Raw genomic sequence first — 27,912 nt, 5'->3', positions numbered from 1 at the left:
ACTGCATTTGTGACGGTGAGAAATGAAGGCGTGGTGAACAAATGAGAGCATATGAGAGAAAGCAAGAGAGAGAGAGAGAGGAAGTTTGTCTTCCTCCTCCATCACTGGAGGATCACTTCACCTCTTCAGCAGCCAACTAATCAAACAGGGCGGAAATGTAAAAGGTAGTCACATTTAAATGTATATTTTAAAAGCTTTAACAGCTGTGGTTATGTTTATGACTTAAAATCGGGGGCTGGGGGGCTTGGTACACTTCTTTACTCTCATTCTCAACTTGGAAAATGCAGATTTCATAGATCCCGAGTCAAATAAGAGAGAGAGGGTGAAAACGTGCACAGAGACGTTTGCAGAGTGGGGTTAAGCTGTTTACCATCTTGGATGTTTGAGATTTTAAACATCTCTGACGCACACATCCTCATCGGTTGCATACTGGATGACGAGCCCATCCTCTTTTCTTTAGCTAAGATGTTGAATTCTTCGAGTCCAGCCCAGAAGAACCTCAGTGAAGAGGACAGCTCTGGATCTGAACCGGAGACAGACCGCTTTGGCTTCATCTTAACCAATGGTTCCACAGCTGGGTGAGCACATCCACCTTGCGCCTTGTGTACTCTTACTGTGCTGTTGGTGATCTGTTCAAAACCAGGGGATCTAAGTTTTCATTCTCCCATTAAAGAGATTTTTTTTTTTTTTTATTATAAGGGACTAAAAGACGTGCAGGGCGACCTTGTCGAGATCACACAGATCAGAAAGCCCAGGGACTTTGGTAATAGTAAGGTTTGCACCTGCTGTCAGAAGATATAATTTGAAACTAAATATTAAATATTATCAGATAATTTAATGGTTGTTGCTTTGTCTTTATATGAGCAAAGACAAAGGTTCCAGATGAGCTAAGAGTTTCTAATGTGGGCACACAACACCCCCTGAAGCAGCACACAAAGTAATTTTCCTCCATGACAAGACCAGGAAGTGTTGAAGCAGTGTTTAAATCTGCCGATTTTAAGAGACAGAGGAGCATTTGCACCCCCCCCCCCCCCACACACACACAGCCAGGTGGACTAAATGCCATTAATAAAGAGTTAAAAGACAAATTGTTAGAGCAGAGATGTTAAGATTGAGAGAAAAAGTCACACAGAGTGAAAGAAAGGAACATTCAGGCTATACTGGTGTAGTGGAGAATGTGTAAGAATGCATGTCAGTTGGAAACACGTCAAGAAACAAAGAAATCAGGATGACCCCTGCAAATAATGTGGCTTTACGGCAGTTTCGTAAGCAGAGCAAAGGGGGAGGAGATGCTTTAGAATGATTTAGCTGAGCGTATCAGTGAAAAAGCCAAGTGGTTTCAACCACAGTGGGCCTTCTTCAGGACGGAAACTGCACAAACAGATTGTTTACACTTGATATTCTTTACATATAATCCACAAAAAAAAAAAAATATTGCAAAAAACATAATGACTGAACTGAAAGTGGGTGTGTGTACTTGAAAAATAAAGTGCAATTTTACTTTCAGAATCAGCTGACTGTGCGTTTGATAATAGCCCTGGCAGGGGATTGCACACGAGGCGGTGTAAACTAAGCATTAAAACTAACTGAACAAACTGCAACCTGTCATCTTTACTTTCTTCATTGATAACATCCTGACCTGTTGCCATAGAGACTTCACACTGCTAACGTGTGGTTTTCCTGTTTCCTGTCTTGTTTTCGGAGCACTGTGTGTCTGTAATGACAACACACTAAACAGTGTGCAGCGACACAGCACTACAAAGGTCTCCAGAATTTAAATTGTTCAGCAAACAGGTGAAACGTGTCAAAATACTTACCTGGTGATTCATGTGCTGTGCTGTGTCAGGAGTTTGGGCCCGCCACCTGAACTGGTCAGGCAGAGGGAGGCCAAGTGGATAAAGATCATTGACCAATGGGATCGCATCTTGTCGAAGAAGAGCAGTAAGGTGCGTCCCGTCAAAGATGCCCGAAAATAAACCCTGGCACCAAATGATGGGCGATGGGCCTTATACATGACAGACATTGTGACACATCAGGAAAAAGCACAGTAACCGTTTGTTTTCCGGGTCTCTCATTAGGTCAAAGTGCAGTGTCAGAAAGGAATCCCTGCCTCGCTCAGAGCCAAGTGCTGGCCTCTGCTGTGCGGAGCTGCCAACAGGATGAAACAGCATGAAAACCTCTACGAGGCAAGAGAAACAAACACTCTCACTGGGATGGTTTAAGAAAGTGCAAGAGTCCAGCTGCAAAGACTTTATGTAAAAGATGGACATAGCCACCATGTTGTCTCTCGTTGGAGTTTGAAGTGCTGGTTTACTATTTGGCCGGCAACATGTTGTTCACGAGTGATTGATGGATCTAAGTGAGAAATTTAGGATACTACATACTTATAGAGCAGCAACATCACATTCCCTAAATCATGCCGTCTTTATCATTCGTTTAACTATAAATGGGACTATAATTGTATTTTGCATTAAATACCACTTCAGATTAGCGACTAAGGCCGTAAACCTATCAGGAAATAATTTAATATGACCAAGAGGGTCATTTTCTAATTTTTTTCTACGCAATCTGACTTTTTTTTTCCCCCACCAGGAGTCTTCCCCTTCTGGCAATTAAACAAAATGCAGGTTTAAGGCATTTCTACATTGCTTTCTGTTAGACCTGGAGGCTATATTGTCCATTGTTTATATACAGTCTATGCCTGATCATCTATATATACTGTTCTAAGTTGTGAGATCTTGTGATCACTGTTTTCTTATATTTTATTGAGTAAAAGTTAAATTATTTATAATATTGAAAAACAAACTAACTTACTTAGAATTTTAAAGACTCAAAAATCTATTGTTTGGTATGCATTTTATGTTTTTTGTCTCTGCATCAGACTCTGGATGAGCAGCCGGCTCTGCAGAGCTGGGTGGATGTGATTGAGAGAGATCTGGACCGGCAGTTCCCTTTCCACGAGATGTTCCAGTCCAAAGACGGACACGGGTAGGCGACGTTTCTGCTATTTGTTTCTGAAGCTGAGAGCTGCAGAATAACCATACAGTTTATTTCAGCGTGGCTTTCCAATCTTTTCATAGTTTCCCTGGTTTAGCTTTCACAGTTAAAGGCTTATTCAACAGAACAGCAAACAGTCTTGTCACTTGTCTTTCTTTCTTTTCGTTATTAAATGTATAACTCTTGTCAAAGGTGACTGAAACCTCTGGCTGTGTGAGAGATGATTGTGGTGTGTGTGTGTCTGCAGGCAGCGTGGTTTGTTCCGGGTGTTGAAAGCTTACACCCAGTATCAGCCAGATGAGGGTTACTGTCAGGCTCAGGGGCCGGTGGCTGCAGTGCTGCTGATGAACATGCCTGCTCAGGTAAAGGCCATTAACAGTTTAGCTTCGGTCTGATAAATCAGCTGCAAAGACATTAAAATAATTAGATTTCAGTGGAGAAACAACAACCTTCATTTAAGACACCGACTCTACCTTGCTTGTTTCATCGACCTGTTAAGCTTTTTATTTCAGAGGTATAACAGTATTAATGCAATCCTGAGAATACAGTGCTAATTTTCTATAATACGGAGCAGTTATTGGCCTAATGTTCACCTTATGTAACCTGGCAGGAGGCCTTCTGGTGTCTGGTTCAGATCAGTGAGCAATACCTGCCCGGATATTACAGCCCTCTGCTGGTGAGGACATGCACATCTTCTGTTTTTTACATTTTTTACCTTTTATAATACATATAATCAACACGTAGGCGAGTAGATGTTGATTTCAAGGCTGATTCTTGATAAGTTGTGCTATAAATATAACCCAAACACAAAGATGAATCATGTGTTGACCCTGAAAGCTGGGCAGCTGTCTGAGCCTACTGTGGTGTGCTGTGTAGGAGGGAGTACTGTTCGATGCGGCCATGCTGACCTGGGTTTTGAAAAAGACGTGTCCAGCTGCACACAAACATCTGCAGAACCACGGAGTGGAGCCCCTCATGTTTGCCACCGACTGGCTGATGTGTCTGTTCACACGTCACCTTCCATTCAACACGCTTCTCCGAGTCTGGGACCTCTTCTTCTGCTATGGTAGAGCTGACCTCAGGCTAACACAACCCCCTTAGGACTGGCAGGAATAGCAGCTTATTAAAAGCGATGGTTTTGTCCACTATATATAGAAGTGTTTAAATATCTGCACAATTCTTACATTTTTGGTCACTGCCATCATCTACCTGATATGTAGCATTTTCACCAGGTCTTCCTCTTTCGCCCTCATCTTTCCTCGTAGGGGTCCGGGTGCTGCTACAGGTTGCAGCGGTGCTGGTGCGCCGGGTGTTGGGTCGAGCTGAGCAGAGGAAGCAGTGTCAGGGCCAAATGGAGACTCTGGAGAAGTTGAGGGGTGTTAAGGAGGAGGTCCACGATGAAGATGACGAATTCATAGCAGAGGTAAGATTTCGATTTTTAAACCTGATAGGCTTATAGAGAAGCATCTTGTTCTCTGCCAATTACCTCAAGATAACAGCTTTCATTTGTAAAGCAACAGAGCAAGTAAATTAAACTAATCATGGCCACAAATAGTGTAAAAAGATACACCTCAAAAGCAAAAACCTTTCAAAAAGATGGCTGCAAACCAAAGAGATGAGGCAAATAAAATTAAAAAAAAAACCCTGAAGAGTAAATTTAAAACATGTTTCTATCATTAACTTTGTTTTATTTAATTTTTTTACAAAATGGCACTATTCTATCAAATAACGTAGATATAAATCTTGGTAAGTTACTAAAACAGCTCAGCCACAAACATGTCTGATCCACTGTGGCATGAACGTGGGAGCTCTGGAGGTGTCCTGTGGTGCTTGGAATTAGTGTGTCAAAATTGCTCAATTGGATTATGATCTAAGGAATTTGGAGGTTAGGGGTAACTGTTCAAGGCTCTTTGTGGTGTTTCTCAGGGATCTTTAACAGGTTTTGTATTGTGGCGGGACACACTGTGTTGTTGGGGTACAAACTATCTGCAGAGTTTCCCTTCTTGTTTCAGGTGTGCTCTGTGCCACTGTCGGGTAAAGATTTGGAAAAGCAGACGGAGAAGGAGCTGGAAAAGTGGAGGAAAGAAAAACCATCGTCCACGTTTGACCCCAGAGGTCGCTGCCATGGATACCAGAAGGCGTGGGCTAGAGCTCGGCAGCATGAAATTGAGAAGGAGAGGAAAGAGAGACAGAAAGGGAACCTCTCTGTCCCACTAACTCGCTCAGCCTCCTCTCTCTCACTGTCTCCTTCCCTCCTTCACAAGAAGTGGAGGAAAGTGGGAAAAGGGAACACAGTTGACTCTGAAGGCAGTAACAAAGTAGTGAGGCATCTTTCAATGGGTGGAAGGGAGGACTGGAAAAGCTGGAATGAGTTTGACTTTAAGAAGGTACAAGGAGTCAAAGAGGAGGAGGATGTAGTTTCAGAGGGACAAAAAGAGGGACAAACTGAACAGAAGGAAATTTCACAGACACCTGACAAGATTCAAGAAATCAAAAATATCCAAACAGAAGAAACAGCAGCGGGAAAAGAACAGACTGAAAACACGGAAAAAGGAGTTGCTGAAATTGAGGAAAGCAGTGTCAAAGAGACAGAAACAGGTGATGTTAGAGAGATGGAGAAAAGTGTTGTCACAGAGACAAGTGTTGTCAGGGAGACAGAGACAAGTGTTGTCAGGGAGACAGAGACAAGTGTTGTCAGGGAGACAGAGACAAGTGTTGTCAGGGAGACAGAGACAAGTGATGTCAGGGAGACAGAAACAAGTGATGTCAGGGAGACAGAGACAAGTGATGTCAGGGAGACGGAGATGAGTGTTGCCACAGAGACAAGTGTTGTCCGGGAGACGGAGACAAGTGTTGTCGGGGAGACGGAGACAAGTGATGTCGGGGAGACAGAGACAAGTGATGTCGGGGAGACGGAGACAAGTGTTGTCGGGGAGACGGAGACAAGTGTTGTCAAGGAGATGGAGACAAGTGTTGTCAGGGAGACAGAGAAAAGTGATGTCAGGAAGATGGAGACAAGTGATGTCAGGGAGACGGAGACAAGTGATGTCAGGGAGACGGAGACAAGTGATGTCAGGAAGACTGAGACAATTGAAGTCAGGGAGACAGGGGAACGCAAACTCAGTGATATGGATGAAACCAAGCTGACTGAGATAAATGAAAGCAAAATGCTTTCAGAACAAGAAGAAAAGATTGCCCCAAATCAGACTGTTGAAAATATTCTTCATCCCCCTGATTATGTACCTCACTGTGAACAAGAAGAAAAGCTGGACGCAGAGAGTGAATCACAAGTGCTAGAAGAACAAAGTCATAAAAGCAAAGACCAGGAAGTAGAGCTCAAAGACACAAATGAAGAGGCAGAGAAACACGTGGTTGCTGTGGAGGAAAACCACAGTGAGACACCGAGAATAGCCGAAGCACATACAAACACAGAGGACGAGATGCAAATAGGTGTAAACGCAGGCGAGGAGCAGAGGATACAAGCTGACGTGAAATCAGAAGAGAGTGCTGACACTGAAAGTGTGCAACAGGTGGAGATGAACGCAGACGTTACGGAGTCTAAAAGTGAGACAAGTGTGGACACAGACAGAGGTGTTGAAGCTTTAACTGTTGATGATCAGAATAGTGCAGCAGAGGCAGAATCACGACAGGAAAAGGAAGAGCTGATCAAGGAGACAGAAAAAGGTGCACTTGAAGTAAAATACCACAGTACTGAGTCATTAGTACAAACAGAAAAGGAAGCAGAGTCCCACACCCAAAGAGACACAGAAAATGAGGTTCTGACACATAATCAGGAAAATTCAGCCACACAGTGCGATATAAAGGTAGAAATTAAAGAAGTCGATTCAGAACAACAAGTAGATTCAAAGACAGAAATGGAGCTAGAAGAAGAAATATTAATGCTGTCTTCATCTGAATGCACTCAACAAAAAGAAAGCACTGGTGGAGTAGATGATCCAGAGACTAAAGCTGAGATAACAGTAGGAAAAGACACAGTGGAGGCGTCAAATAAGGCAACAGAAGAAATGATTTTGAATGTACACTCGGAGGCACAGGTTGAAAGTGATTCATGCATCTATACTCAAAAAATCACAGAGGAAACACCAACAGAAACTCAGACTTATGAGAAGCCTGCAGACTCTGCAACACCCATGGAAACGGAAGAGTCTGCAGCACCAGCTGATCAGCTCAACCACACCAGTGAGCCTGATGAGGAGAGTTCAGTACAAATTAGTACCTCTGAGACAAAAGCACCTGAAGAGACAACAAGCCAGGTTACTGTGGATCCTGAAGACTCAAATCAAAAGGTTCAACAAGTGGAGCCCACGCAGGAGGAAGAAATTACTGAAAAGATTAAACAAACTCCAGCAGGAGAGGACGATGTCTTCATTTCTTCTGAGCCAACAAATGTTCCCCAAGTCCAATGTTCTCAATCTGCAAAAGAGCCCCCGGTACAAACCCCTGAGCGTCGCAGCAGTCGATCATCCGCTGATTTCTGCGTTCGCAAGTCATCCACCTCACGTAGCTCCAGGCTAGCCCGCAGGCTTTCCGAGGATCTCTTCACCACCCCCCAGAAAACTTCAGAAAATCAACCAGAAGCCAAACTCACAGAGTCACAGTGCAATCCTAAAGCTGTGACCTCAAAACAAGCTGCTCCTGATCTGCTGCCGCCTGCAGCAGCAGCAGCAGCAGCAGCAACAACAACAGAGGAAGCCCCCACACAGCAGCAGCCACAGCCCGACACCCCTAAACGTTTTGGTCTCTTCCGCAGACTGAGAGGTGAGCATCACAAAGACAACAAGGCTAAGAAGGCACCCAAAATGCAAGTGCCGAAAATCTTGATTCAAGACTTCAGTGATATGCCAGGGACTGGGAATGCAGCTGAGGAAGAGGCGGAGGACAAACTGAACTCCAAGGAGAGGAGGCGGCGGCGGAGGGAACAAGAAAGAAAGGAGAAGGAAGAGGAGAGGTTGAAAAAGAAGAAAGAGAAGGAGCTGGAGAAGGGGAAGGAAAAGGAGAGGAGGAAACCACAGACGAGAGGGAAAAGTTTTCAGGTGCAAAAAGAGAAACGTAGTGACGACGCTGCTCATCCTGCAAAGACTGACTCACAGACAATTCACAGACATTCTGCTGGTTATGCCGAGGCTTATTTTTGACATTACTCAGATTCTGCATCACTGCCTTTCTCTCTTTGAGCTCCACATTGGTGGATATGTGGAATTCCCTCATCCTAAATATTTCTCATACTTGAACTTTTCGACATGTAAATAAATAATAAATGATGTTTACATATATTGAAAAATAAGTTTGCTTTATTCGGTGGGACCTTTTACACTGCACCTTAATTACAAACTGGGCAAACACAAAATTAAAATAAATTGGAATTGCTTCATGTCTAGTTTTACATAATGAGAATTTAGAGGCTGGTGGCCTCTGCATATTTAACCAGGTCCAGGTACTACTTGTTCTGGCCAGTAAGGATGAAAATTTGTGTTCATTTCTTTATCTTCAAGTACTCCAGGTGTCTTTGTTTAACAGTGCACGCACATGCACCCACTGTCAGTTTAGTCCATGTCTCCTCTAGCCGATCAGTCTGCAGTTATTTAATTTTCTTCCTCACTGTCGCTGGCCAGCACCTCTTGAGAAGTCATCGGCTGTGTGCTCAACTGAGACGACGGGGGAAGCACCGATCCAAAGAAGAGCGACCGAAACTGTGAGAAAAATCACACACAAGGGAAATATATTAAAGACTACAATTTATCGAAATGTTAAGATACCAATATTTAATTAATTTGAGAGCATATGCAAACATTCAATCACTTGTTTATTTTTTTATTAAATATCTGCTTAAATGTGCACGCCTTTGTTCCAGAGGTTTCTGTGGTTTGTTCAGAAGCAACTCTGCAAACATAAGGTGTGCTGCCATGTTTTTAGAGAGGATTGTTTCTTTCGCCTAGCAACCCTCCAAACAAGCTATTCTTGTTCAGCGTTATTCTAATCACACCCTTATAAACCTTAACATTTGATATGCTAACTTGAGGCCCATAGAGTCTGAGAACTGCACGGTCTGACCTTTGGGTGAATTTGCCAGGACCTTCACTTCCAACAACACTGAGAGCTGTCTTGAAGGTTTTCCACTTGTGAATAATCTTCCTCACTGTACAGTGATGGAGTTCAGGTTGACTGGAAATGGTCTTATAACCCTCACCTGATTGATGGGCAGCAACAACTGTTTCTCTAAGGTTATTGCTGATGTCTTTCCTCCCTGGCACTGCATTAACAAACACCTGAATGCTCCAGACCAGAAAACAACCAGACCTCTGGTTTTATAAAGGTGAACACACTTGCTGTTAATCAGTTAATCAAGTGGATTTGATTAGCAGCACTTGGCTGCTACTGTATTTATCTTCACACTCAATTTCTGTGGAAGCAGTGAGGATATATTTAGTTACACACACGCACTGCTTGTGTGTAACATGTAAGTAATGATAATAATTCATGAGTTGTTATTAATCTAAAGTTGCATTTAGCTAATTTTAAGACCTAATAAGAACAAGTTGATTTTTTTGTTACAGCCTGACACATAAAACTAAATTAAAAGAGCGTGCGTGTACTTTCTTTTTCACGTGAGGACTGTATGTGGACAGTTGTGACGACTCAATTTTTAAAGAATCTGCTTCTTTTTGTATGTGCGAGAATATTTTACTTCTGTCTTTTTGATTCATTGAAGTGAATCCACAGCCTGTTAACACGCCTGAGAAACCTAAGGCATACCTTTTTATTAGGTAGTCTGTCTAAATCATCTGTTTCTTCTTCTTCTGCCTCCTCGATGAGAATCCTTGCCTTGTGGCTGACTGCTGCAGGCCGTTTTGAACGTGTGTCACCAGATAATGAAGGCGGGGGTGGACCTGTGTTTGAGGGACCTGGCGCAATACTGGTATCCATGGCGATTAGATATGAGTCCATGTCATCATTCATGAAGTCATCGGGAGGGGGTGGAGCTGCTGTGTGTGCTCTGAGGGGTGGAGCAGACGGTTTGGAGTGCAAGTCAGATAGAAAGATGACACACAAGATTAAAAAAAAAAAAAAAGCTTTTCTTGCTCCTTTTGACCTTCATGGTGACCGTTTGATTTTCTGGACTTGCAAAACAATAACATCAACATGACTAACCAGCTTCAATTTTAGAGCTCAATATCATAACAATTAAGCCTACGGCATTCTAGTTTTTCACTCCCATAAATATACTGAGTGCATTTATTGTGTGAAGATGCAACTACAAACAGCTGTTAACTGTGACATGAGTTCTCCAGATTTCGCCTCTCAGCCTCAGAATGACAAGATGTGAAACCCTGAATAAACACAGTTTTTTTAAAGAGTTTATTCAAACTGGTGGACTAAGAACCTGGTCTAAACTCCTGGAGCAAATAATAAAAATCCATTTCCAACAACTGGAAATGTCGAGTATGAAATGTAAATGGGCTCCTCCAGCATTTGTCTTCATTTACACTCTGATCCACCAGGTGGCGCAGTAGGGTAAACATTTAGAATTTCCTGCCTGTCACCGAGCTGTTAATAAGCCATTGTGTGAAGGGTACACTAGTTTTGTTTTCATTTTTCTTCCTGCTCACAAGCAAGAGAAAAAAACGTCCCAAATCAACAAAAATATGTTTTGTCGTTTTTACCCTTTGCTGCTATTTTTACGAAGGCTGGGATCATCAGAAAGAGTGGCCAGCACAAAGTTTCCTTCCAGGACACTGTCCGTTACTGAAAGCACCACAGGGCTGTCACACAAACAGACACAGAAAAAAATTATGTTATTAAAAAGGAAGAAACAAGTAATCAAAAAAACATAACCCACAGGTGGCGATGCTCACCTGCCCGGCTCGTCCAAGTACATAGAAACAGGGAGGCCAGTTGATTCTGCAAACACTAGTAAACCCTGAATGAGAGATACTAGTTAGTGACTTTGCAAACTATGCAAGCATTACAAGAACACCACAACATCTTGTAAGTGCTTTCATCTGGTCTCCAAATAACTTCTTTCACACTCTGGTCTGATAACCACCTCTCTCCCCCTCCCAAACTAACTTACGCAACTCTCTCGTGATTTCCCTATATAGTTTCTCTCACCCGCAACTCCTTCAGACAAAAAGTCACACTGTTGTGAGCTTGGGCAGCAAAATGATCAAACTCGTCTGAAGCCAAACACAGCTCGGTCAGCATGGCTTTGGACGCCTCTGAGAGAGCAGAAAAACAAGAGGACAAAAAGCTGATTTTAAAACATAGCAATGCATGGCATTATTAGATGTCAGTTCCTGCTTTACCACTACGCTGGCGAAACTTTTTCATATCAGTCTTGTCACCTGCTTCTTCCTCCACATGGTTCCTGACCCACATCCGTTCATCACTCACTGACACAGTCACTTCGTCCAGAGATGGAGGAAAATGGACGACTGTGTCTACCAGCAGCCTGAGAACAAGAGAAATCAAATCTAGCTACAGCTACAAAGTTACACCTCCCTTAAAATATATTTTACTATTTAAATCTATTTATTCATTTAATCAACCAACTGAAATGTAAAAATGTTTTTCCTGGTGTTAAAAAAAAGCTACACAGTGTTTGTCATCATCAAGTACAAGGAAATAAAAGATTAAAAGCAAGTGGGAGACTGTCATTGTCATGATTTGCAAAATAAACTATGAAGAAAGATTTTTACAGACCTGGGCTGGGCTCTGAATACATTGGCATAGCTGTCCTTATCAAACACTGCCTGCAGGCTCTCGCTGTCCTGGAAAGACAGGTTATGTGTTTTCAGTAGGCCTGTAAAGAAAAATCACGTCAAGTTTGTGAGCAAATAGAAAGCAATGAGATGAAAGCACGATGGGCTTCATTAAATACAAAATATGTGAATGTAAACAAGATGTAAAAATACAATGTAACAACTTGTTTATAGAGGTTATTAAAAGAGTTGCTTTACAGGCAGAAGATAAAATAAAAAGACGCAAAACATTATTTATAAACTGATGTGAAATCAGAATTTATGGATTCAAAGTGTCACAAAAATCCGATATGTATTAATGTGTAGAAGTCCCATTTTTTTAAGTGCTCTTGACCAAAGTTCTCCAGGCCTTCTGAAGGTCTTCTGGCTTCTTCTTCATTCCTTTTTCAGTCCAGTGCTTTCACCTGAGCATTTTCCAATCTGTGTATTTTAACAGATAATTTAGCAAATAACTCATTTTAAATTGTATCTTTAGGCACTTTGTTATTAGCAGCCTGTAACAGATTCCCATTACTTTAGTTGAATCTATGAAAAATGCCAAAGGTAACAGTTTGAGAGGCATAAAATCGCATTTTTGCTCCATGAAAGTGATTCCCAAATAGCCAAAGTATACACAGTGGATGAACAGTCATGGCTTAAGACATGGAAAGAACAGGAAAGAAAATCCAGCAAAGACCCCATACAAGACCTGAGAGATGCATCTGGCCCTAAATCTGATCCATCTACTGTTCACTGAAGTCAGATCAGCAAAAAATGTGGCTGTCAGGAGAAATTAGACAATAACTGTGACAGCTGCATCAGGTCTTATGAACTAATGACTCTAAGTTTGGTCCAAATAATCATCATTATATGCAGAGGAGGTACAGCAGTGAGTGTCTACAGCCATCTGTAAAATACAGTGGAGGCTCTGTCATGGTTTGGAGCTGCTCGAAACATAATATCTTTCTATAATGGTTACAACTTTTATTTATGAATTTCTTCACGAATGAAAGTCGTTCAAAACATTACTGCTACTTTCAGTGCTATTGATATTTATTTAAGACTCTTGTTTTTTAATCATATCTATCTAATAGACTCCAATCTGTTCATGTAAATGAAGAGTCCTCTTCACATGCTAAGGTTAATTATGGAGTTCCACGGGCTTCCCTTCCTTAGGCAGTATCATCAGAAGGCATAGCATACATTTTCACTGCTATATAGATGACACTCAACTTTACCTATCCATGAAGCCAGATAATACACATCAATTAGTTAAACTGAAGGAACGTTTTAAAGACATAAAGACCTGGATTACCTCTAATTTTCTGCTTCTAAATTCAGACAAAACTGTGGTTAATGTACTCGGCCCAAAAAATCAGAGACAGATTCTTACTCTGGATGGCATTAACATGGTCTCCAGTAACACTGTGAGGAATCATTTTTGACCAGGATATGTCCTTCAATGCACATATTAAACAAATATCTACCACTGCTTTCTTCCATTTGTGGAATAGAATAGTTAGAAACATCCTGTCTCAGAGTGATGCTGAAAAACTAGTTCATGCCTTTATTACTTCTAAGCTGGACTACTGTAATTCATTATTATCAGGATGTCCTAAAAACTTCCTGAAAAGCCTTCGGCTGATCCAAAATGCTGTGGAAAAAGTGCTGTTAGGAACTAGAAAGAGAGAACATATTTCTCCTATACCGGACTCTCTTCGTTGGATCCCTGTTAAATCCAGAATCAAATTTAAAATCCTGCTCCTCAAATACAAGATCTTGAATAATCAAGCCCCATCTTATCTTAATGACCTTATAGTGCCATATCACCCCATTAGAGCTTGCTGTTCTCAGACAGCAGGCTTACTTTTAGGCCCCTCTTCTGTGGACCCAGGCTCTGTTCTCTTTGTATTATTGTAGTCTTTATCTTACCATATAAAGTGCCTTGAGGCAACTGTTGTTATGATTTGCTGCTATATAATTAAGACTGAATTGAATTATGAACCCAAAAAAGTATCATCAGATTTTTATCCACCTCACAATATCAACTAAAAAATGTCTGATTGGCAATGGCTTCATTTTTCAGCATGGTAATAATCCCAAACACACTGCCAAAGCCGTTAAAGCATACTTGGATAGAAAAAACACACTCTCAGTCGTGGATTGGGCTCGCCAGAACCCGGACCTCAAAACTATTAAAGCAGTGTGGGACCATCTTAACAGAGAACGGAACAAAAGGTAGCAAACATCCAAATAAGACCTTTGAATGAAGCCTGGAGAACTATTCCTGAAGACTACTTAAAAACACACCAAGAAAGCTGCCAAAGAGTTCAGACTGTGTTGAAGAATAAAGATACTTATAGCAAATACTGACTTTCTAACTCGTTACAATTAAACAGTTTTTGCCTGATTTACTGTATTTCCATGTATGTTTGCATGTTTCAATAAATCACTGCACCTATTTCCTCTTTTATTAGCAAAATATAAAGAAACAAGGAGTGACTCAAGAGTTTTGCACAGTACTGTATAGTTTAATAAATACATGTAAAAGCCATATGAAAAAGGGTAGTTTTTCATTTAAAATAGCTACAGTTGAGGCACCTCTAAGTTTCAAAGAGATTATAGAAGTTTTGTTTTAGTTCTGTGCAGCACTAAGTGACCTGCAGGCCTGACATTTGTACTCAGTGAACTTATCTCTAATATATTTGGGTTCCGCAGTACTGGTGGACTTATAAATGATAAATAATTATATTATAAATACAGAATTATAAACACTTATATTTATCTGTAGGTCAATGCAAGGATGTAATAATAATAATAATAATAATAATAATAATAATAATAATAATAATAATAATAATAATAATAATAATAACAGATTGCATTTATATAGCGCTTTTCGAGCATTCACTCTCACACACAAGCTACAGTTGTAGCCACAGCTGCCCTGGGGCAGACTGACAGAAGCGAGGCTGCCATATCGCGCCATCGGCCCCTCTGGCCAAGACCAGTAGGGGGTAGGTGAAATGTCTTGCCCAAGGACACAACGACCAAGACTGCCCGAGCCGGGGCTCGAACCGGCAACCTTTCGATTACAAGACAAACTGCCAACTCTTGAGCCACGATCGCCCTGTAATGTAAGAACTGGATGTGTTCCCTCACCTCTGGGTTTGAAACCAGCACCATTCTACATGCCTGAATGAGTTGTAAGCCTTCTTAAATCATATATGGAAAACACTTTGAATGATCTGATAATGAAGTGAATCACTGATACCGTGCTTGCAGTGCAGGGTGAAGGTGAGACGGTCCTTCTGTTTGTCGAGATCGATGTGACACTTTTCCACCGTCTTCTCCAAAGTTGTCAGAGATCTGAACACAGACTGTACACTCTGAAACACAGGGGGGAAATAATGCTTATCAATATGCAATGACACACTCTGGTACAATCAACAGGAATCAACATTTTAGTCACACTCAAATGGTATCTAAATCAATATGTTTGCTGTTTCTGACAAGTGACACACAATTCACTCTCTAATATAACTGCTAAGTACAACTGTTAATACGAGGAAGCTGTGAGGTTTTTGCAAAACTTGAACACAGATAACCACAACCGTTGGGTGGTAACACGACAGGAAAGGAGGCATTTGAAGCTGTCAGCAGATACAAGACTACGCTCTCAATCCCAAGAATAAGATCTGCTATTCCTAACTGTAGTTACATCAGGGAGGCCCAAGTACTGCCATCATGCAGTTAATTTGAAAAACAGCAGCAGCAACAAAAAAAAAAAAAAAAACAAGGAACAAAAAAATCATTATGAGAAAGTATGATGTTTATCTTTAGTATGTTTAAAATCAAAGTAATCAAGAAACTATCAGCCACATTTCCATAACATGGCAAACTGCGACTGAGAATTAATGTAAACCAGTGAGAAAAGGAGAAAAAAATATATAGAGAGAAAGTTAAAATTTACATTTTTCACATTTTGGTAGTGGTCACATGAATGCAAACCTGACCAAACTATTAGACAAAAATCAGACTGGCAGCTTTAGTTTCAATACATCTTTTGTGATCGAGTGGTTGAACTTTTTGTGATGGGACTTTCGGGTTTAATGCAAGGTCAGAGTAGTTATTTAAAATGAACTGTGAGCTTAAAAAGAATTCAAACTAGACTAGAAAACAAAAGAAAAGTAACTGAAGTGATACTTATCACAACCTGCCTGAGGGGCCTTTGGTAAGCATGTTTATTGAGATCCGTGACAGTCAAGTGACTGATTCTATGCAATCCTGAGATAAACTAAATACAGTCTTACTGCTAGGGGCTTGTAATCCAATTCAAAATGTGAGTAGTTTGCATGTCTAGAGCATTCAGGTGTGTGTTAACACAATCCCAAGGATGGAACATGTCAGCAGTGATCTTAAAGAAGCCATTGTTGATGCAAAGCAATCTGACAATCGTTATAAACCGATTTCCAAATAATTTGACCACGGTGAGGACAATTACAAGTGGAAAACATTCAAGACAGCTGTCAATCCTTCCAGGTGTGGACGTCCCTGCAAACTCACACCAGTGACAGACTGTGCAGTGAACAGAGAAACTGCAAAAATAAAAATAAAAAATCCAAGAGCTACATTTCAGACTCTACAGGCCTTAGTTAGCAGTTAAATGTCAAAGTTCACAACAGTACAATTAGAAAAAGACTGAACAAGTTTGGCTTGTTTGGAAGGGTTGCCAGCAGAAAGCCTCTACTGGCTGTAAAAGAATATGGCAGCACATCTTAGGCCTGCAACTGAAGAAACCACCTCTGTTTGGTGAAAACCAAACAGCATATCAGCACAAACACCTCATACCAACTGTCAGGTATGATGGTGAGAAGGTGATGATTTGAGCTTGTTTTGCAGCCATAGAACACTGACACCTTCCACTCATTGAGTTGACCGTGAACTCCTCTGTTTACCAAAGTATTCCAAACTGAAATGTGAGGACATCGGCCTGACAGCCAAAACTTGGCCCAAACAGCATCGTGCAGGAGGACAAGAATCCCAAGTACTAAAGCAAATCTACAACGGAATGGCTGAAAAAGAGAATAATTAAGCTCTAGACCTGTCCCCAACTGAACTGCTGAGGTGGGACCTTAAGAGAACTGTGCATAAATGAATGCCCGCAAACCGCGATGTCCTGAAGCAACACTGTAAAGAACAGTAGGCCAAAACTCTGAGACAATGATCTGAGACACTGGTGAAGTCAAACAGAAAACGATTACTTTGAAACAATATGAGCGACTCATAAACTTCAAGTGATTGCTCCTATAGGTGGTTCTACGAGCTACTGAATCATGGGGTGTACTTAATTTCACAGGTCTAACTGTGAGTAACAAAGACCTGTGGGAACTCTTTTTCACAAGATTGTAACTGGAACCTAAATGCCTTCAATACGTTGCACACCTCTGATATATCATAACTGTTGTAGATAAGAAACGAATTCTATAATAACTTTGGGTGTTATGTCATCATGAAAGTTTGGGAACCACATTATCTACTAAAATGTAATTAATGTCACACCCAGACTATATAAAGCCTTGAAAAACAGTAGATTATCTAATTCTCTCACACCTTTATTGCCATCTTGCAGCGGAAGTTATCCCCACTAGTAATGGAGTACCTGCACAGAAAAACAGAGGTATAAAAGGCAGAAGTTCACTCATATACACGCTTTCTTTTTCTCTCACACAAAGATGCCATTTATAAACACAGGCATGTAGTCTGCACCTGCTGAAGAAGAGTGGTGCGAACAGGAAGCAAGCATAAGCCGACCGAGAGGAGTTCACAGACCGCAGGGCCAGCTACGACACGAGAGAGAGAGAGAGAGAGAGAGAGAGAGAGAGAGAGACCAACAAATCAACTTTTTTCATTGACGCAAAGTGTGCACCCACAGGAAGCAACAAGCCTATCTGCATTGTAAGAGGAAGTGATGGTGTGCAAGTCAGTGTCAGAACAGCTCACCCCATCTTCCTGAGGCTCAACATACAGCTCATCGCCGATCCTGGACAGAGAATGGACGGCTTTGGCCAGTACTGGACGGTACAGACACACCCACCAACAAACACACACAAGATAATTATTAGCAACATCTAATCAATGACACATGTTCTAGTTAGAGACTGTGTTTAATATTCAGGAAATGTTTGCTACCTTTCACGTTTCCTCCCGTTACGATACAGTGCATCTCTGCAAACTCACTTTTCCGCTAAGTTAGCACATTTGGCTAAAAGTTAGCCAAAACGAGCGGCTAAGCATCACCGAGAAGTACACAAGACGGCGTTTTAATCGTTTCCACGCCGAGAGCAAATCTTCCTACCGAAAGCATACTCCGTTTATTTCCAGTCTAAGTTTATTTTACTCGGTTAAGCAGTGTCTCTTTCATCGATATCAGCGTTGTTTACGCCGCCATTGCCCGCTTACAAAGTGCGGACCAATCAGATACACGGCAACTTAAAGGGGGCGTGCGTTTGACGCTGCACATGCGCACTTAGTTTCTAAGTGAACATTTCTGCCACTTGTGTTTTTCTTCACTGCATCTTCGGGGCTGGTTTTTTATGATCGTCCGGATTAGAAATATATAAAGATAGCGTGACGAAAAACCAAAAAAAAGGTATAATTGTAATGGATAAAGATGTACATTGTTACTAATTGTTATATAAACTTTACTTAATGATTAGCAACTTGATAATTATTAAATAAGTTCATGTCAGAATAGGAAAGTAGCTTTTCAAGTACTGTAGTGTACCTACTTAATCTTATACTCTAAACCTTCAGTCAGAAAGAAGGCAGTACAATTACTGTGCTTTTAAATGCATAGTAGTTGGCTGAAATATAATTAAAACAGTTAAAAGTTTATCAGGGCGGCAGCATTTTTTAATGACTTGCAGTGGAGAACAGTATAGCTGGTGGTTAACAAACCTATAAGAAAGATTGCATGGTGTTCTCCAAGCTGAAGTACACTGCATGTTTGGAGAATCTATTACTTTATTTCGACAACAGTAGCAAAGGCCTCTGTGACAGCATTTTTCACAGAGTTGATATAAAATGGGTTATTGCAAAGCTCAGTGCAGACATTTTCCTATATCTTTAATTTGGCAGGCACATTCATAGCGGCTGCTCTTAAGAACGCCCTATAATTATCAGTTACAGGTCACAGAGGGTGTGTGTGCACTTGAGTGAGCAAGCGTTACAAGTAGAGAAATGGGAAGGAAGGGAGGGCAAAATACAAAGATGGGCAGAAATACACACAGTGGGAGAGAGTTAGAGTCAGCAAACAATTATCTCACCTTACTGGTCTTTCTTGTTGGTCTGCTTCAGTTTGTAATATCTGAGGAACGCAGCCATTCACAGTCTCTCCTCCCATTACCAGTGATATAAGTGGCTGCTGGAGAAGAGGTGTGACGACAACACCAGTAGTGTAATGGAACTATGGGCATTTAGTAAAAGCGAGAGACTTTTGAAAACAGGGAAAAAACACCAAAAGCTTATATCTCTTTGTTGCAGAACAACAGAAGAAGACTTCTGCTGCTCTTCTTGAGGATTGAGCATTAGTGGAGGCAGCATAAGAAGCAGCAGTTTACACAGAGAAGAAGAAGAAGGATTTGTACCTCTGGACATTTAACTGGAAGAGGTGGATCTTTCTTCATATTTGCTATGAAGCAACTACATTGTCATGGAAAGGGATTGGATTATTCAGAAAGGCGAAAGCAGCCATAACAGGTGTCTTTCTAACAAAAACTGGACCAAAGAGTGATATCTTCTACACAAAGGTATTTTTCCTCTTGTCATGCTGGTTGTAAAGCGACGAATTATATTATTTGCATAGAGTCCGTCCTTGTGTATCCAGTTTCACTGTGGTGTTGACACGCGTTTCTGCGACTTCTGGATTTAGAAGACTTAGAGGTTGTGTTACTAGATGTCTCAGTCACCTAATCCAGCAGACTCCCAGGCCCTGCTGCAGTCCATGCTGCAGAAACTGAAGCTGCAGTCGGAAAGAGAGGGCCAGGGGCACCGGCACACTCTTGGACCAGAAAACAGCAGCCCAGGTACTAATGGCATCCCTTCAAATAAGGTCAGGAGCCCTGCTGCAGACAGCAACTTTAACTTCAAATTTAGTCATCTACAGCAGCCCGGTCATGGAGGTGGGGTGGACAGGGGTTTTATTTCCTTCCCCTCCCAGAAAGACAACAGTGTTGGTGACACTGGTGATAGCAGGGTTATGGGACAGGCGACACAGCCTGCGATCGCCCCAACAGTAACAGGGCAGCTGTTTCCTACCACATCACTTAAAGATGCTTCCTTTGAGAGGACTGATAGTGAGAAGTGGAGTTTTGGCAATTCTGCAATGAAAAGAAGCATGCCTCCTAACACAGATGCTGCCCAAAGCATGGGAGTGAATGAGAACCAGGAGCAGGGCTTTAAACCTAAAGTCTACCTGTGGGCCGCGAAAAACACAGACCCTTTCGCAGGAGGTCACGACAATAAAGCGTTAATTGTAGGAAATGGAGGATTTGGAGCGATGGCAGAAAACAAAGATACGCAGGTTGCCTCAGACAGTCAAAAAACAACAAACAGTAGCGTGAGGAGGAAACAGAGATCATCTGAGAATAAAACCAGAAGGTGGACGCAGAGGCTCAAGGAGCGATGGAAGGACAGACAAGGAAAAAAGGGAAAAGAAGAAGAAGGAAGCATAGGAGACCAGAAGAGTGGGGAGGAACCTGAGGTGAGTAGTGTGGTTTTGTTATATAATGATAAAAAAAGAAATCTTGAAGTGACACTGCAACTTGTTTTTTCACGCATATTTCACACCCAAACCAGGTTACAGAAAGCCTCATCAATGCGTCAAATAAGGACGAAAGGACCCTCCGTTCACTGGACACCAGTGGAGCCAGTAAAATGCTTCCTGCACGCACAGAGGACGCCACTAACGACAGCCACATCAGGTAACAGGCACACAAATGATCCTAAATTGCACAAATACATCCAAACCTGCACTCTAGCAGCATGGCACAAACTGAAAGCCGAACAGTTTTTTTTTGGCTTTATTTGCTCTGAAACGTCAGCAGTAAGATATGTGAAGCATTTGAGATGTTTCCAGCCATCAGACATCTTTACCCTTGATGTGTGTCTGTGGTCTGAAGTGCCAAACACACCCTGTCACTGAGAGCATGTGTCATTACAAACTTTCATGCTGTGTACAATGAGATTTTTTTAAAACCTGCTATTAAAGGAAACAGATGTACACAGCAAGTAACTCATAAAGAATGATTCTCTCATTAGGACTTAACACACAAGATGGAAAGATACTCGCTTACCGAAGCCAAGTTTGTTTGCTTTATGTTTTTCCTACTAGAGACATAAATAATTAAAATAACTCCCATATATGTAGCTTTCATTTTGAAGGATTTGTAATTTCCTAAAACAGGTAGACTTAGCTAGCTGGATCTTGAGGAAGATTAAGGAACACTACAAAAACATAATCAAGCGATGTAGAAGTGGTGCAAAACTGGTCTGTAGTATATGTAATGTACAGGAAATGCTGCCTGAGCCCTACTTGCTGGAAATGAGAGCATGAAAAGTAGGCCGTAGAGAATATGAAATAGCTTAGAAATTGTAAAATTGCAAATTTGACCAACGACAAAAGATAAAAACAAGCCTTAAAGCCATATAAAAACATCTGATACTTGACTGGTGGTGTCTCAGGGGCTAAAAACAAATAACAACAGGCAGCAACAACAACAAAAAAGGTTTATAAAAATTTGCTCTGGTCAGCATTTCTGTTGTATCGAGTTAGCTTGTAAGCTTAGTTGGTCCATGAAGGCCCATGTAAACTACTGTAAACTACTGTAAACTACTGTAAACTACTGCCACAGTGTGTGTCATTGATGTGTTTTATGTATATGGCTACATTTCTAGGGAAACAGTAGAGCTCTATGGCGCAGTGGACTAAACAGTAATACTTGCTAATAGAATTTAGTCAAACATGAGGCCCGTGGGTGAGAATCGAACTGGCAAAGAAAATGTGAAGTAGGGCATACATTTTTGACTTTTAACTGTATTTTCATAAACTTTACAGCTTGTTCTAGTGATAAAGACCTTCCCCACAGTCATTCATTATACAGTAATGAAGAACAGATAAACACAAGTTCCTGTTCTTTTACTATCTACTATAGGCATGTCTGGTTTTTACAAGAAGACCACAGTAAGGTAAACAAATAAAATAGGACATTTTCTGTGTATTGACAAAAGCTTTCTCCAGGACAGCCTGGACAAGGAGCAAACAGAACTTTAAGAATTTAATCTGCTGAGAGATTTCTTTCATTAAAGTTGTTGGATAATGACAATTTTTGTTATTTTGTTTCTGCACACTGGGGCTTTACAAAAATGTTGCATTAGCTGTTTAGGAATTTCAGGAGATCAAAAGTAATTGGTTGTACTAAGATAATTTTAAATATAAATTCAGTTTTTAATACTTGGATTAAAATTATTTGCATACAGTGACCAACGGAACAGTTTCTTCCCCCAAGCCGTCGGACTCCTGAACACTCAGTGACTGGACTGACACACACACGCACACCTTCATGCATGTGACTACCAAGCACTTATATGTAGTATCTCATATTAACCACACACACACACACACACACACACACACACACACACACACACACACACACACACACACACACACACACACACACACACACACACACGTGCAGACACCCCTATAGACACCAAGTTACTTTTGCACAATACTCAGCATTTTGCACATTTCCATTGCACTGTGTTGTGTCTATATTGCCCTGTTCTGTCTAGTGTTGCACTGTAGCACCAGGGTCTCGGAGGAACGCTGTCGCATTTCACTCTGTACTGTACCACTGTACATGGTCGAAATAACAATAAAAGCCACTTGGTGCGATCGTGGCTCAAGAGTTGGCAGTTCGTCTTGTAATCGGAAGGCTGCCGGTTCGAACCCTGGCTCTGACAGTCTCGGTCGTTGTGTCCTTGGGCAAGACACTGTTGCCTACTAGTGGTGGTCAGAAGGTCAGAGGGCCCGGTGGCGCCAGTGTCCGGCAGTCTCGCCTCTGTCGGTGCGCCCCAGTGCAGCCGTGGCTACAATGTAGCTTGCCATCACCTGTATGTGTGTGTGAATGGGTGGATGACTGAATGTAGTGTAAAGCGCTTTGGGGTCCTAAGGGACTAAGTAAAGCAAATACAGGCCATTTACTTGACTTGATTTGAAATGCTGTGTTTCTTCCCTTGCGATGCTCTGCCTGACCTTTACCGTAGTCCCCTACAGCTGTTCGTGGGTCTCTCTGGTTTCAGTTTAGTTTTTGGTAACTGAAAAGCATCCTCTGTTAGGCTCAGGTGACTGACTTGGCCATCAAAGAATACCCATGTCTTTGCCTTGAGAAACTCTTGGGTTGCTTTTGGAGTATGATTGTAATCTCCATTTGCACCATGAAACAGTGTCATGATCAGTTTTGGAGCATTTGGTTGAATCGGAGCAGAGAGTAGAGCCCTGCACACTTCACAATTTATCCGGCTGCTTCTTTTAGCAGTCACATCACTAATAAAGACCAGTGACCCAGCTCCAGCTGTACATGCCTATACTGTAACACTGCTTCCACCATGTTTGACAGATGATGTGGTACACTCATGAGGATCATGAGATGTTTCTGTCCTTCTCCACAGTTTTCTCTTTCCATCATTGTGGTGCAAGGTCCAAAGAATTTTTCAAAACCACATGTTTTCTGGCAAAGTCTAATTTGGGCTTCTTGCTCTTGAGTGTAATCAGTAGTTTGCACCTTGTTGTAAACCCCCTGTTTCTATTCACGAAGGCGTCTCTTGATTGTAGTCTTTGATAATGATACACCTACCTCCTTGAGAAAGTTCTTGACTTGGTTAGTTGATGAGTTGAGTGAAGTTGTTTTTGTTAACCATGGAAATAATTCTGTCATCATTCACTGCAGTTGTCTCCTTAGGGCCTTCAGGCATTTCGGTGTTGCTGAAGGAGGCCACTGTATTCATTCTTTATAAGAATGAAACAGATTGTTGATTTGGACACTGCTGAAGCTTTTGCTCTCTCTAAGATGTTTATTTTGTTTTGTTTTTCAGCCTCCCTCACTTGCACAGACATCTCTTTGGGACTCATTTAAAAGTACAGTGAAAAATAAAATGCAATTTTAACACTTTGAATCAGTTTGAGATATTATGCTTTCTTCACTTGTCATAAAATAACAAGGGAGCAGGCCTCTACTGCTTGTCAGTCAGTTGTCTCATTAATTTTGAACCTCTATGCATAAAAATGACCCTTTCCTAAAAACTTAATGCCAATTTCTTTCTAATAATGTGTTGATTGTTTGTTTAAAATCAACCGTGGTGATGTACAGAGGTAAAACCTCAAAAATACAAAGTTATGGAGCTAACTGTATTCAAGGACCTTTTATAACATCACACCTCATCTGAGTGAACTCTGAAATGTTATTTTGGGTTATTTTAAATAAAAATCTCTTTGTGCTGTTGGTAGTGATGGGATTTGTATACTGAATTTTTGAGTTTAATGAAGATTTTGTCCCGTTTCAGACCTGCCAGTGACTTTGAATTGGGCCTCGGGTCATTCAGTCTGCTGGAAGAGATCACTAAGGGCCAAGAGTGGGCTAAGTTCCTCAGTCCCAGCCTTTCATCCTCATCAGCAAATCAGAGACCATTAGAGGACCCAATGGGCCAACCCCCAAACCAACTAAATCCTCACAGTAGCACTCCGTCAAATGGGATTTTGAACCAACTTGGCAGTGGGGGCAACCAGTGGAGCTTCAGGAGCACAGAGTCATCACGGGCCACAGATTTCAGCATGGCGCAAACATTGCCTAATGCTTTCCCAGCTGCAAGTACGGACATTTCAGGTGGAAAACTACATCAGACTGACCCTTCAGAAGCAATGGAAGATGGTCACAACTACCCACATATGCAGTCTGGAGCGAGCAGACTGGAACAGCAAATAAGACCTCCATCATTTGTAGTGGTAAGATATTCATAAACAAAAAATATCTCATGTTCATCCAGTTAATATAAAAAAGAATATCTATATTATCAATATGACAACTTTGTGATTCTCCCCATTCTCTCTTGTCCTTTGCAGTCTACAAAAAATCCGCTTAACAAGGCGTTGAAGAGCCGAGTCACCCTCAACAGAAAGAGACAGCATCAGTCGGCTGACAGGAGAGACGACAGGCTTCAAGCCGACAAAATAAGTGATGGAGAGCAGACAGACAGAGGTCAGAACAGCTTAATACTCCAACAGCAATATTAATAATCAGTTATTATTAAAGAGTTTTTATTGTTTGAGCGATTTAATTTGGTGGCTGTTCAGGAAATCAAGTTGTCTCTTTTGTTTTACAGAAGGGGACATGTCTTCACTGAATCCTACGAGCAGCCAGATGATGGTTGACACAGGAGAGTCAGAGCACGAGAACGTAATACCCTTATACACCCTAAACTCTCATTCAGCCTCTCTCTCCCCAACTGCTTTTAATCCTTTGGCTCGAGCGCCCCATGGTGTCCTCAAATACCCCGTATCCCCCGAGTTGGAGTCCTCAATGGAGACAGTGAATAAAAGGGTAAGATAGTGTGTATCGCAGCGCCTCCTTGTGGTTGGAAATTTTAAAATGTCAACATCCACAAATAAAATTAATGAAATGATTTGAAAAAACTTGAGGAAATCATTCAGTCTCTGTAATATTTAATCAGATGCTAAATTCTCTGTAACTTTTTTGTGTTTCGTGCTTCTTTCTCGGTTCAGAGGAGAGTGGAGGAGAACCGCCGGGTTCGTTTTGCGGAGGAAGTGGTGGCCATAGAACCTCCAGACATGGATCTGGACACTTCAGACTTGGAGGATGACTCAGCAGCTACAGATGAGGACTCGGTGACAGAGCAGGAGTGTGAAGTGCATCCGGTAGCGGCAGGGGAGGAGGCACCGGCCCGGCGGACAGCCCTCCCTGCGTGGATACTGGCTCTGAAGAGGAAGAACACAAACAAGAAACGCAGATAGTGACTGTAAAACTGTCTGCGTGCTGGGTTCATTCTCACGGACTTTGCGTTCTATAAATTAAACAAATAAACTTAAGGGGATACAGTTTGTCTCAAGAGCAGGTTGCTCTGCTTTGAAAACTTTTTTTTTTTAATGTGACAGTATTTCAAAAAGTCATATCTGACCAGTAGTAGGCCTGGCGTGGATACGTAATCACTTTTTCCCTCATTTATTTTCTGAAATGTTTTGATTTTAAGATGCAATAAGGGAAATAAATACTATATTGGGATATACATATATATATATATATATATATATATATATATATATATATATATATATATATATATATATTTATATTTTCTGCAGTGCACACAGAAAGCTTTATAAGTGGATATTTTTGTCTTTCTTTTTCTTATTGTTCCTGCTTTATTAAGCAAAGTTTGAGCAGAGGTTAAAGACTTTTCCAGTTGCACTAGTGATCCAAACTAAGGACTATGCTGCAGTAACCCAACAGCTGAATGTGCTGAAAGCATTTTGTTGATTCAGATGTTCCTCCTTGTGCTCCTTCAGTCTTACACATGACAGCAGTCTGCTATCTGCGTCACTCACTTACTGTACTCACCACCCCACCCCACAGTCCATATCCTGTCTCAGGGTAATGACTCCCAGTCCAGCCATCATAGAGAATAACCCCAAAGGAGGAAGAATGTGTGAGCTGGAGTGGTCAGTGGTTTCTGATCAGCTGCTCCTCTCTATTCAATACCACCATTTAAATTTGGAGAGATGGAGACAAGCACCTGAGCAGTGAGTTCACTTATTCTAGTGAGAAAGCATCGACTTTGTATAAAAGATGAATGTAGCCACTAGTTTTTAAGCCTTATTTAAACAGCACAGTCCCGTCCTATTTAAACCCTGAGCCAGGGCTGGAGCTGACCGAGGAACCAAGGACACTGCACACTCATATGGTAGTATGAGTGTGCCATACTGTCAATCAAAAGGTAGCTCCTCCATAAAGCGAACCCCGCTTTTTCTACATGTGATCACTGTTTATGAAATGAACATCATTCTGTCTTGAATAAGACTTAAAACTAGCAGCTGTGACCATAAACCAGGTTGGTATTTAAACAGTTCGTTTTCATAGCCAGAAACTGCTTTTATCTTTTATATACTGTGTATACAGAGTGAATCATCATCTCACATGAACCTCTGTGAATTTTTTTAACAGCTGAGGCCGTTTTATTTCTTTTTAGATGTAGCAACATGAGAGGCTGTGCAGTATTGAGACAAAAAATAAAGCGTCAGAGCTTTAGCTATCTGTCTTCTTTGGTAGGGTTAGACGAGAACTTTGTTATTTCTGCCTTTTTTCTTTTTTTTTTACAGAATAAACAAATAAAATAAATTTATACAGTCATGTGAAAAAGAAAGTGCATTTTTCAATTTTAGGGTTTTATGTATCCGGGCATAATGGTAAATCATCTGGTCCACAGTAGGTTCTAAAATTAGATAAATACAAGCTGAAATGAAGAACATAGATGACATATACTGTGTCATTTTTTATTTAAGAGGAGAGGTTCTGGCACTTTGCTGGTCTGGAGCCTTAAGGTGAGTATTAACATGATGCTAAGGATGACACACATCAACAATGACCATAGAGAGTCAGTTGTTGCTTTCCATCAATTTAGGAAGCTTCATCAGGCCCATTGTATATTGTTGCATAGTGAGAAAGACTATTCACGAGTGGAAAGTCACCTGCCAATCTGTGGGAGGGCACATCCCAGAAAATTCACCTTGGGTCAAACTGTGCAAACTGTGCTCAGAGACACTACAAAAAGTGGTGAGCTACATCTAAGACTCTATAGCCCTCAGTTAGCATGTAACATATTAAATGCTAAAGTTCATGATGCTCCAATTAGAAAAAGACTGAACAAGTTTGGAAAGGTTGCCAAGAGAAAGTGTCTCCTCTATAAAAGAACATGGCAGCACAGTTTAGGTTTGCATCTGAAGAAACAACAAGACTGAAGTTTAGAGAAAAATCAACAAAGCAAATCTGCACAAACACCTCATGCTTGTGCATCTATGCTG

At 41.3% G+C, this 27,912-nt stretch overlaps 3 protein-coding genes across 7 annotated transcripts; 2 read left to right on the top strand and 1 right to left on the bottom strand.

Moving 5' to 3' along the window:
- The first annotated feature begins 31 nt into the window (after positions 1-31).
- tbc1d10c (TBC1 domain family, member 10C) lies at positions 32-8,299 on the top strand. 2 transcript variants are annotated; one of them, XM_026178603.2, is made up of 10 exons: positions 32-164; positions 461-578; positions 1,847-1,946; positions 2,079-2,186; positions 2,882-2,988; positions 3,245-3,359; positions 3,608-3,673; positions 3,874-4,063; positions 4,263-4,420; positions 5,010-8,299. In XM_026178603.2, the coding sequence occupies exons 2-10, from the start codon at positions 466-468 to the stop codon at positions 8,151-8,153; spliced, it is 4,101 nt and encodes a 1,366-aa protein (XP_026034388.2). In that variant the 5' UTR covers positions 32-164; positions 461-465; the 3' UTR covers positions 8,154-8,299. The 2 variants fall into 2 exon arrangements, with proteins under 2 accessions (XP_026034388.2, XP_080145291.1); XM_080289165.1 differs by having other exon boundaries at positions 86-578.
- Positions 8,292-18,245, bottom strand: rad9a (RAD9 checkpoint clamp component A). Of its 2 annotated transcripts, none has more exons than XM_026142570.2 (12): positions 17,949-18,245; positions 17,760-17,830; positions 17,526-17,599; positions 17,370-17,418; positions 15,031-15,145; positions 11,719-11,818; positions 11,361-11,467; positions 11,128-11,234; positions 10,872-10,936; positions 10,680-10,778; positions 9,772-10,012; positions 8,292-8,708 (listed from the first exon to the last, which is right to left on the bottom strand). In XM_026142570.2, exons 1-12 carry the CDS (start codon positions 17,980-17,982, stop codon positions 8,601-8,603), a joined length of 1,170 nt encoding a protein of 389 aa, XP_025998355.1. In that variant the 5' UTR covers positions 17,983-18,245; the 3' UTR covers positions 8,292-8,600. The 2 variants fall into 2 exon arrangements, with proteins under 2 accessions (XP_025998355.1, XP_025998350.1); XM_026142565.2 differs by having other exon boundaries at positions 11,322-11,467; positions 17,949-18,231.
- LOC113006513 (uncharacterized) lies at positions 17,683-27,254 on the top strand. Of its 3 annotated transcripts, none has more exons than XM_026142553.2 (7): positions 17,683-17,837; positions 19,302-20,520; positions 20,616-20,740; positions 24,384-24,822; positions 24,940-25,075; positions 25,200-25,417; positions 25,600-27,254. In XM_026142553.2, exons 2-7 carry the CDS (start codon positions 19,714-19,716, stop codon positions 25,846-25,848), a joined length of 1,974 nt encoding a protein of 657 aa, XP_025998338.2. In that variant the 5' UTR covers positions 17,683-17,837; positions 19,302-19,713; the 3' UTR covers positions 25,849-27,254. The 3 variants fall into 3 exon arrangements, with proteins under 3 accessions (XP_025998338.2, XP_025998317.2, XP_025998325.2); XM_026142532.2 differs by having other exon boundaries at positions 20,598-20,740; XM_026142540.2 differs by lacking the exon at positions 17,683-17,837 and adding an exon at positions 18,321-18,408 and having other exon boundaries at positions 20,598-20,740.
- The last annotated feature ends 658 nt before the right edge of the window (positions 27,255-27,912 follow it).

Source organism: Astatotilapia calliptera, chromosome 2 (genome assembly GCF_964374335.1).
Source record: "Astatotilapia calliptera chromosome 2, fAstCal68.1, whole genome shotgun sequence".
In the NCBI taxonomy this organism is placed as follows: domain Eukaryota; kingdom Metazoa; phylum Chordata; class Actinopteri; order Cichliformes; family Cichlidae; genus Astatotilapia; species Astatotilapia calliptera.
The sequence above is the reverse complement of the archived record's forward strand: the minus strand, read 5'-3'. Positions and strand labels throughout refer to the sequence as shown.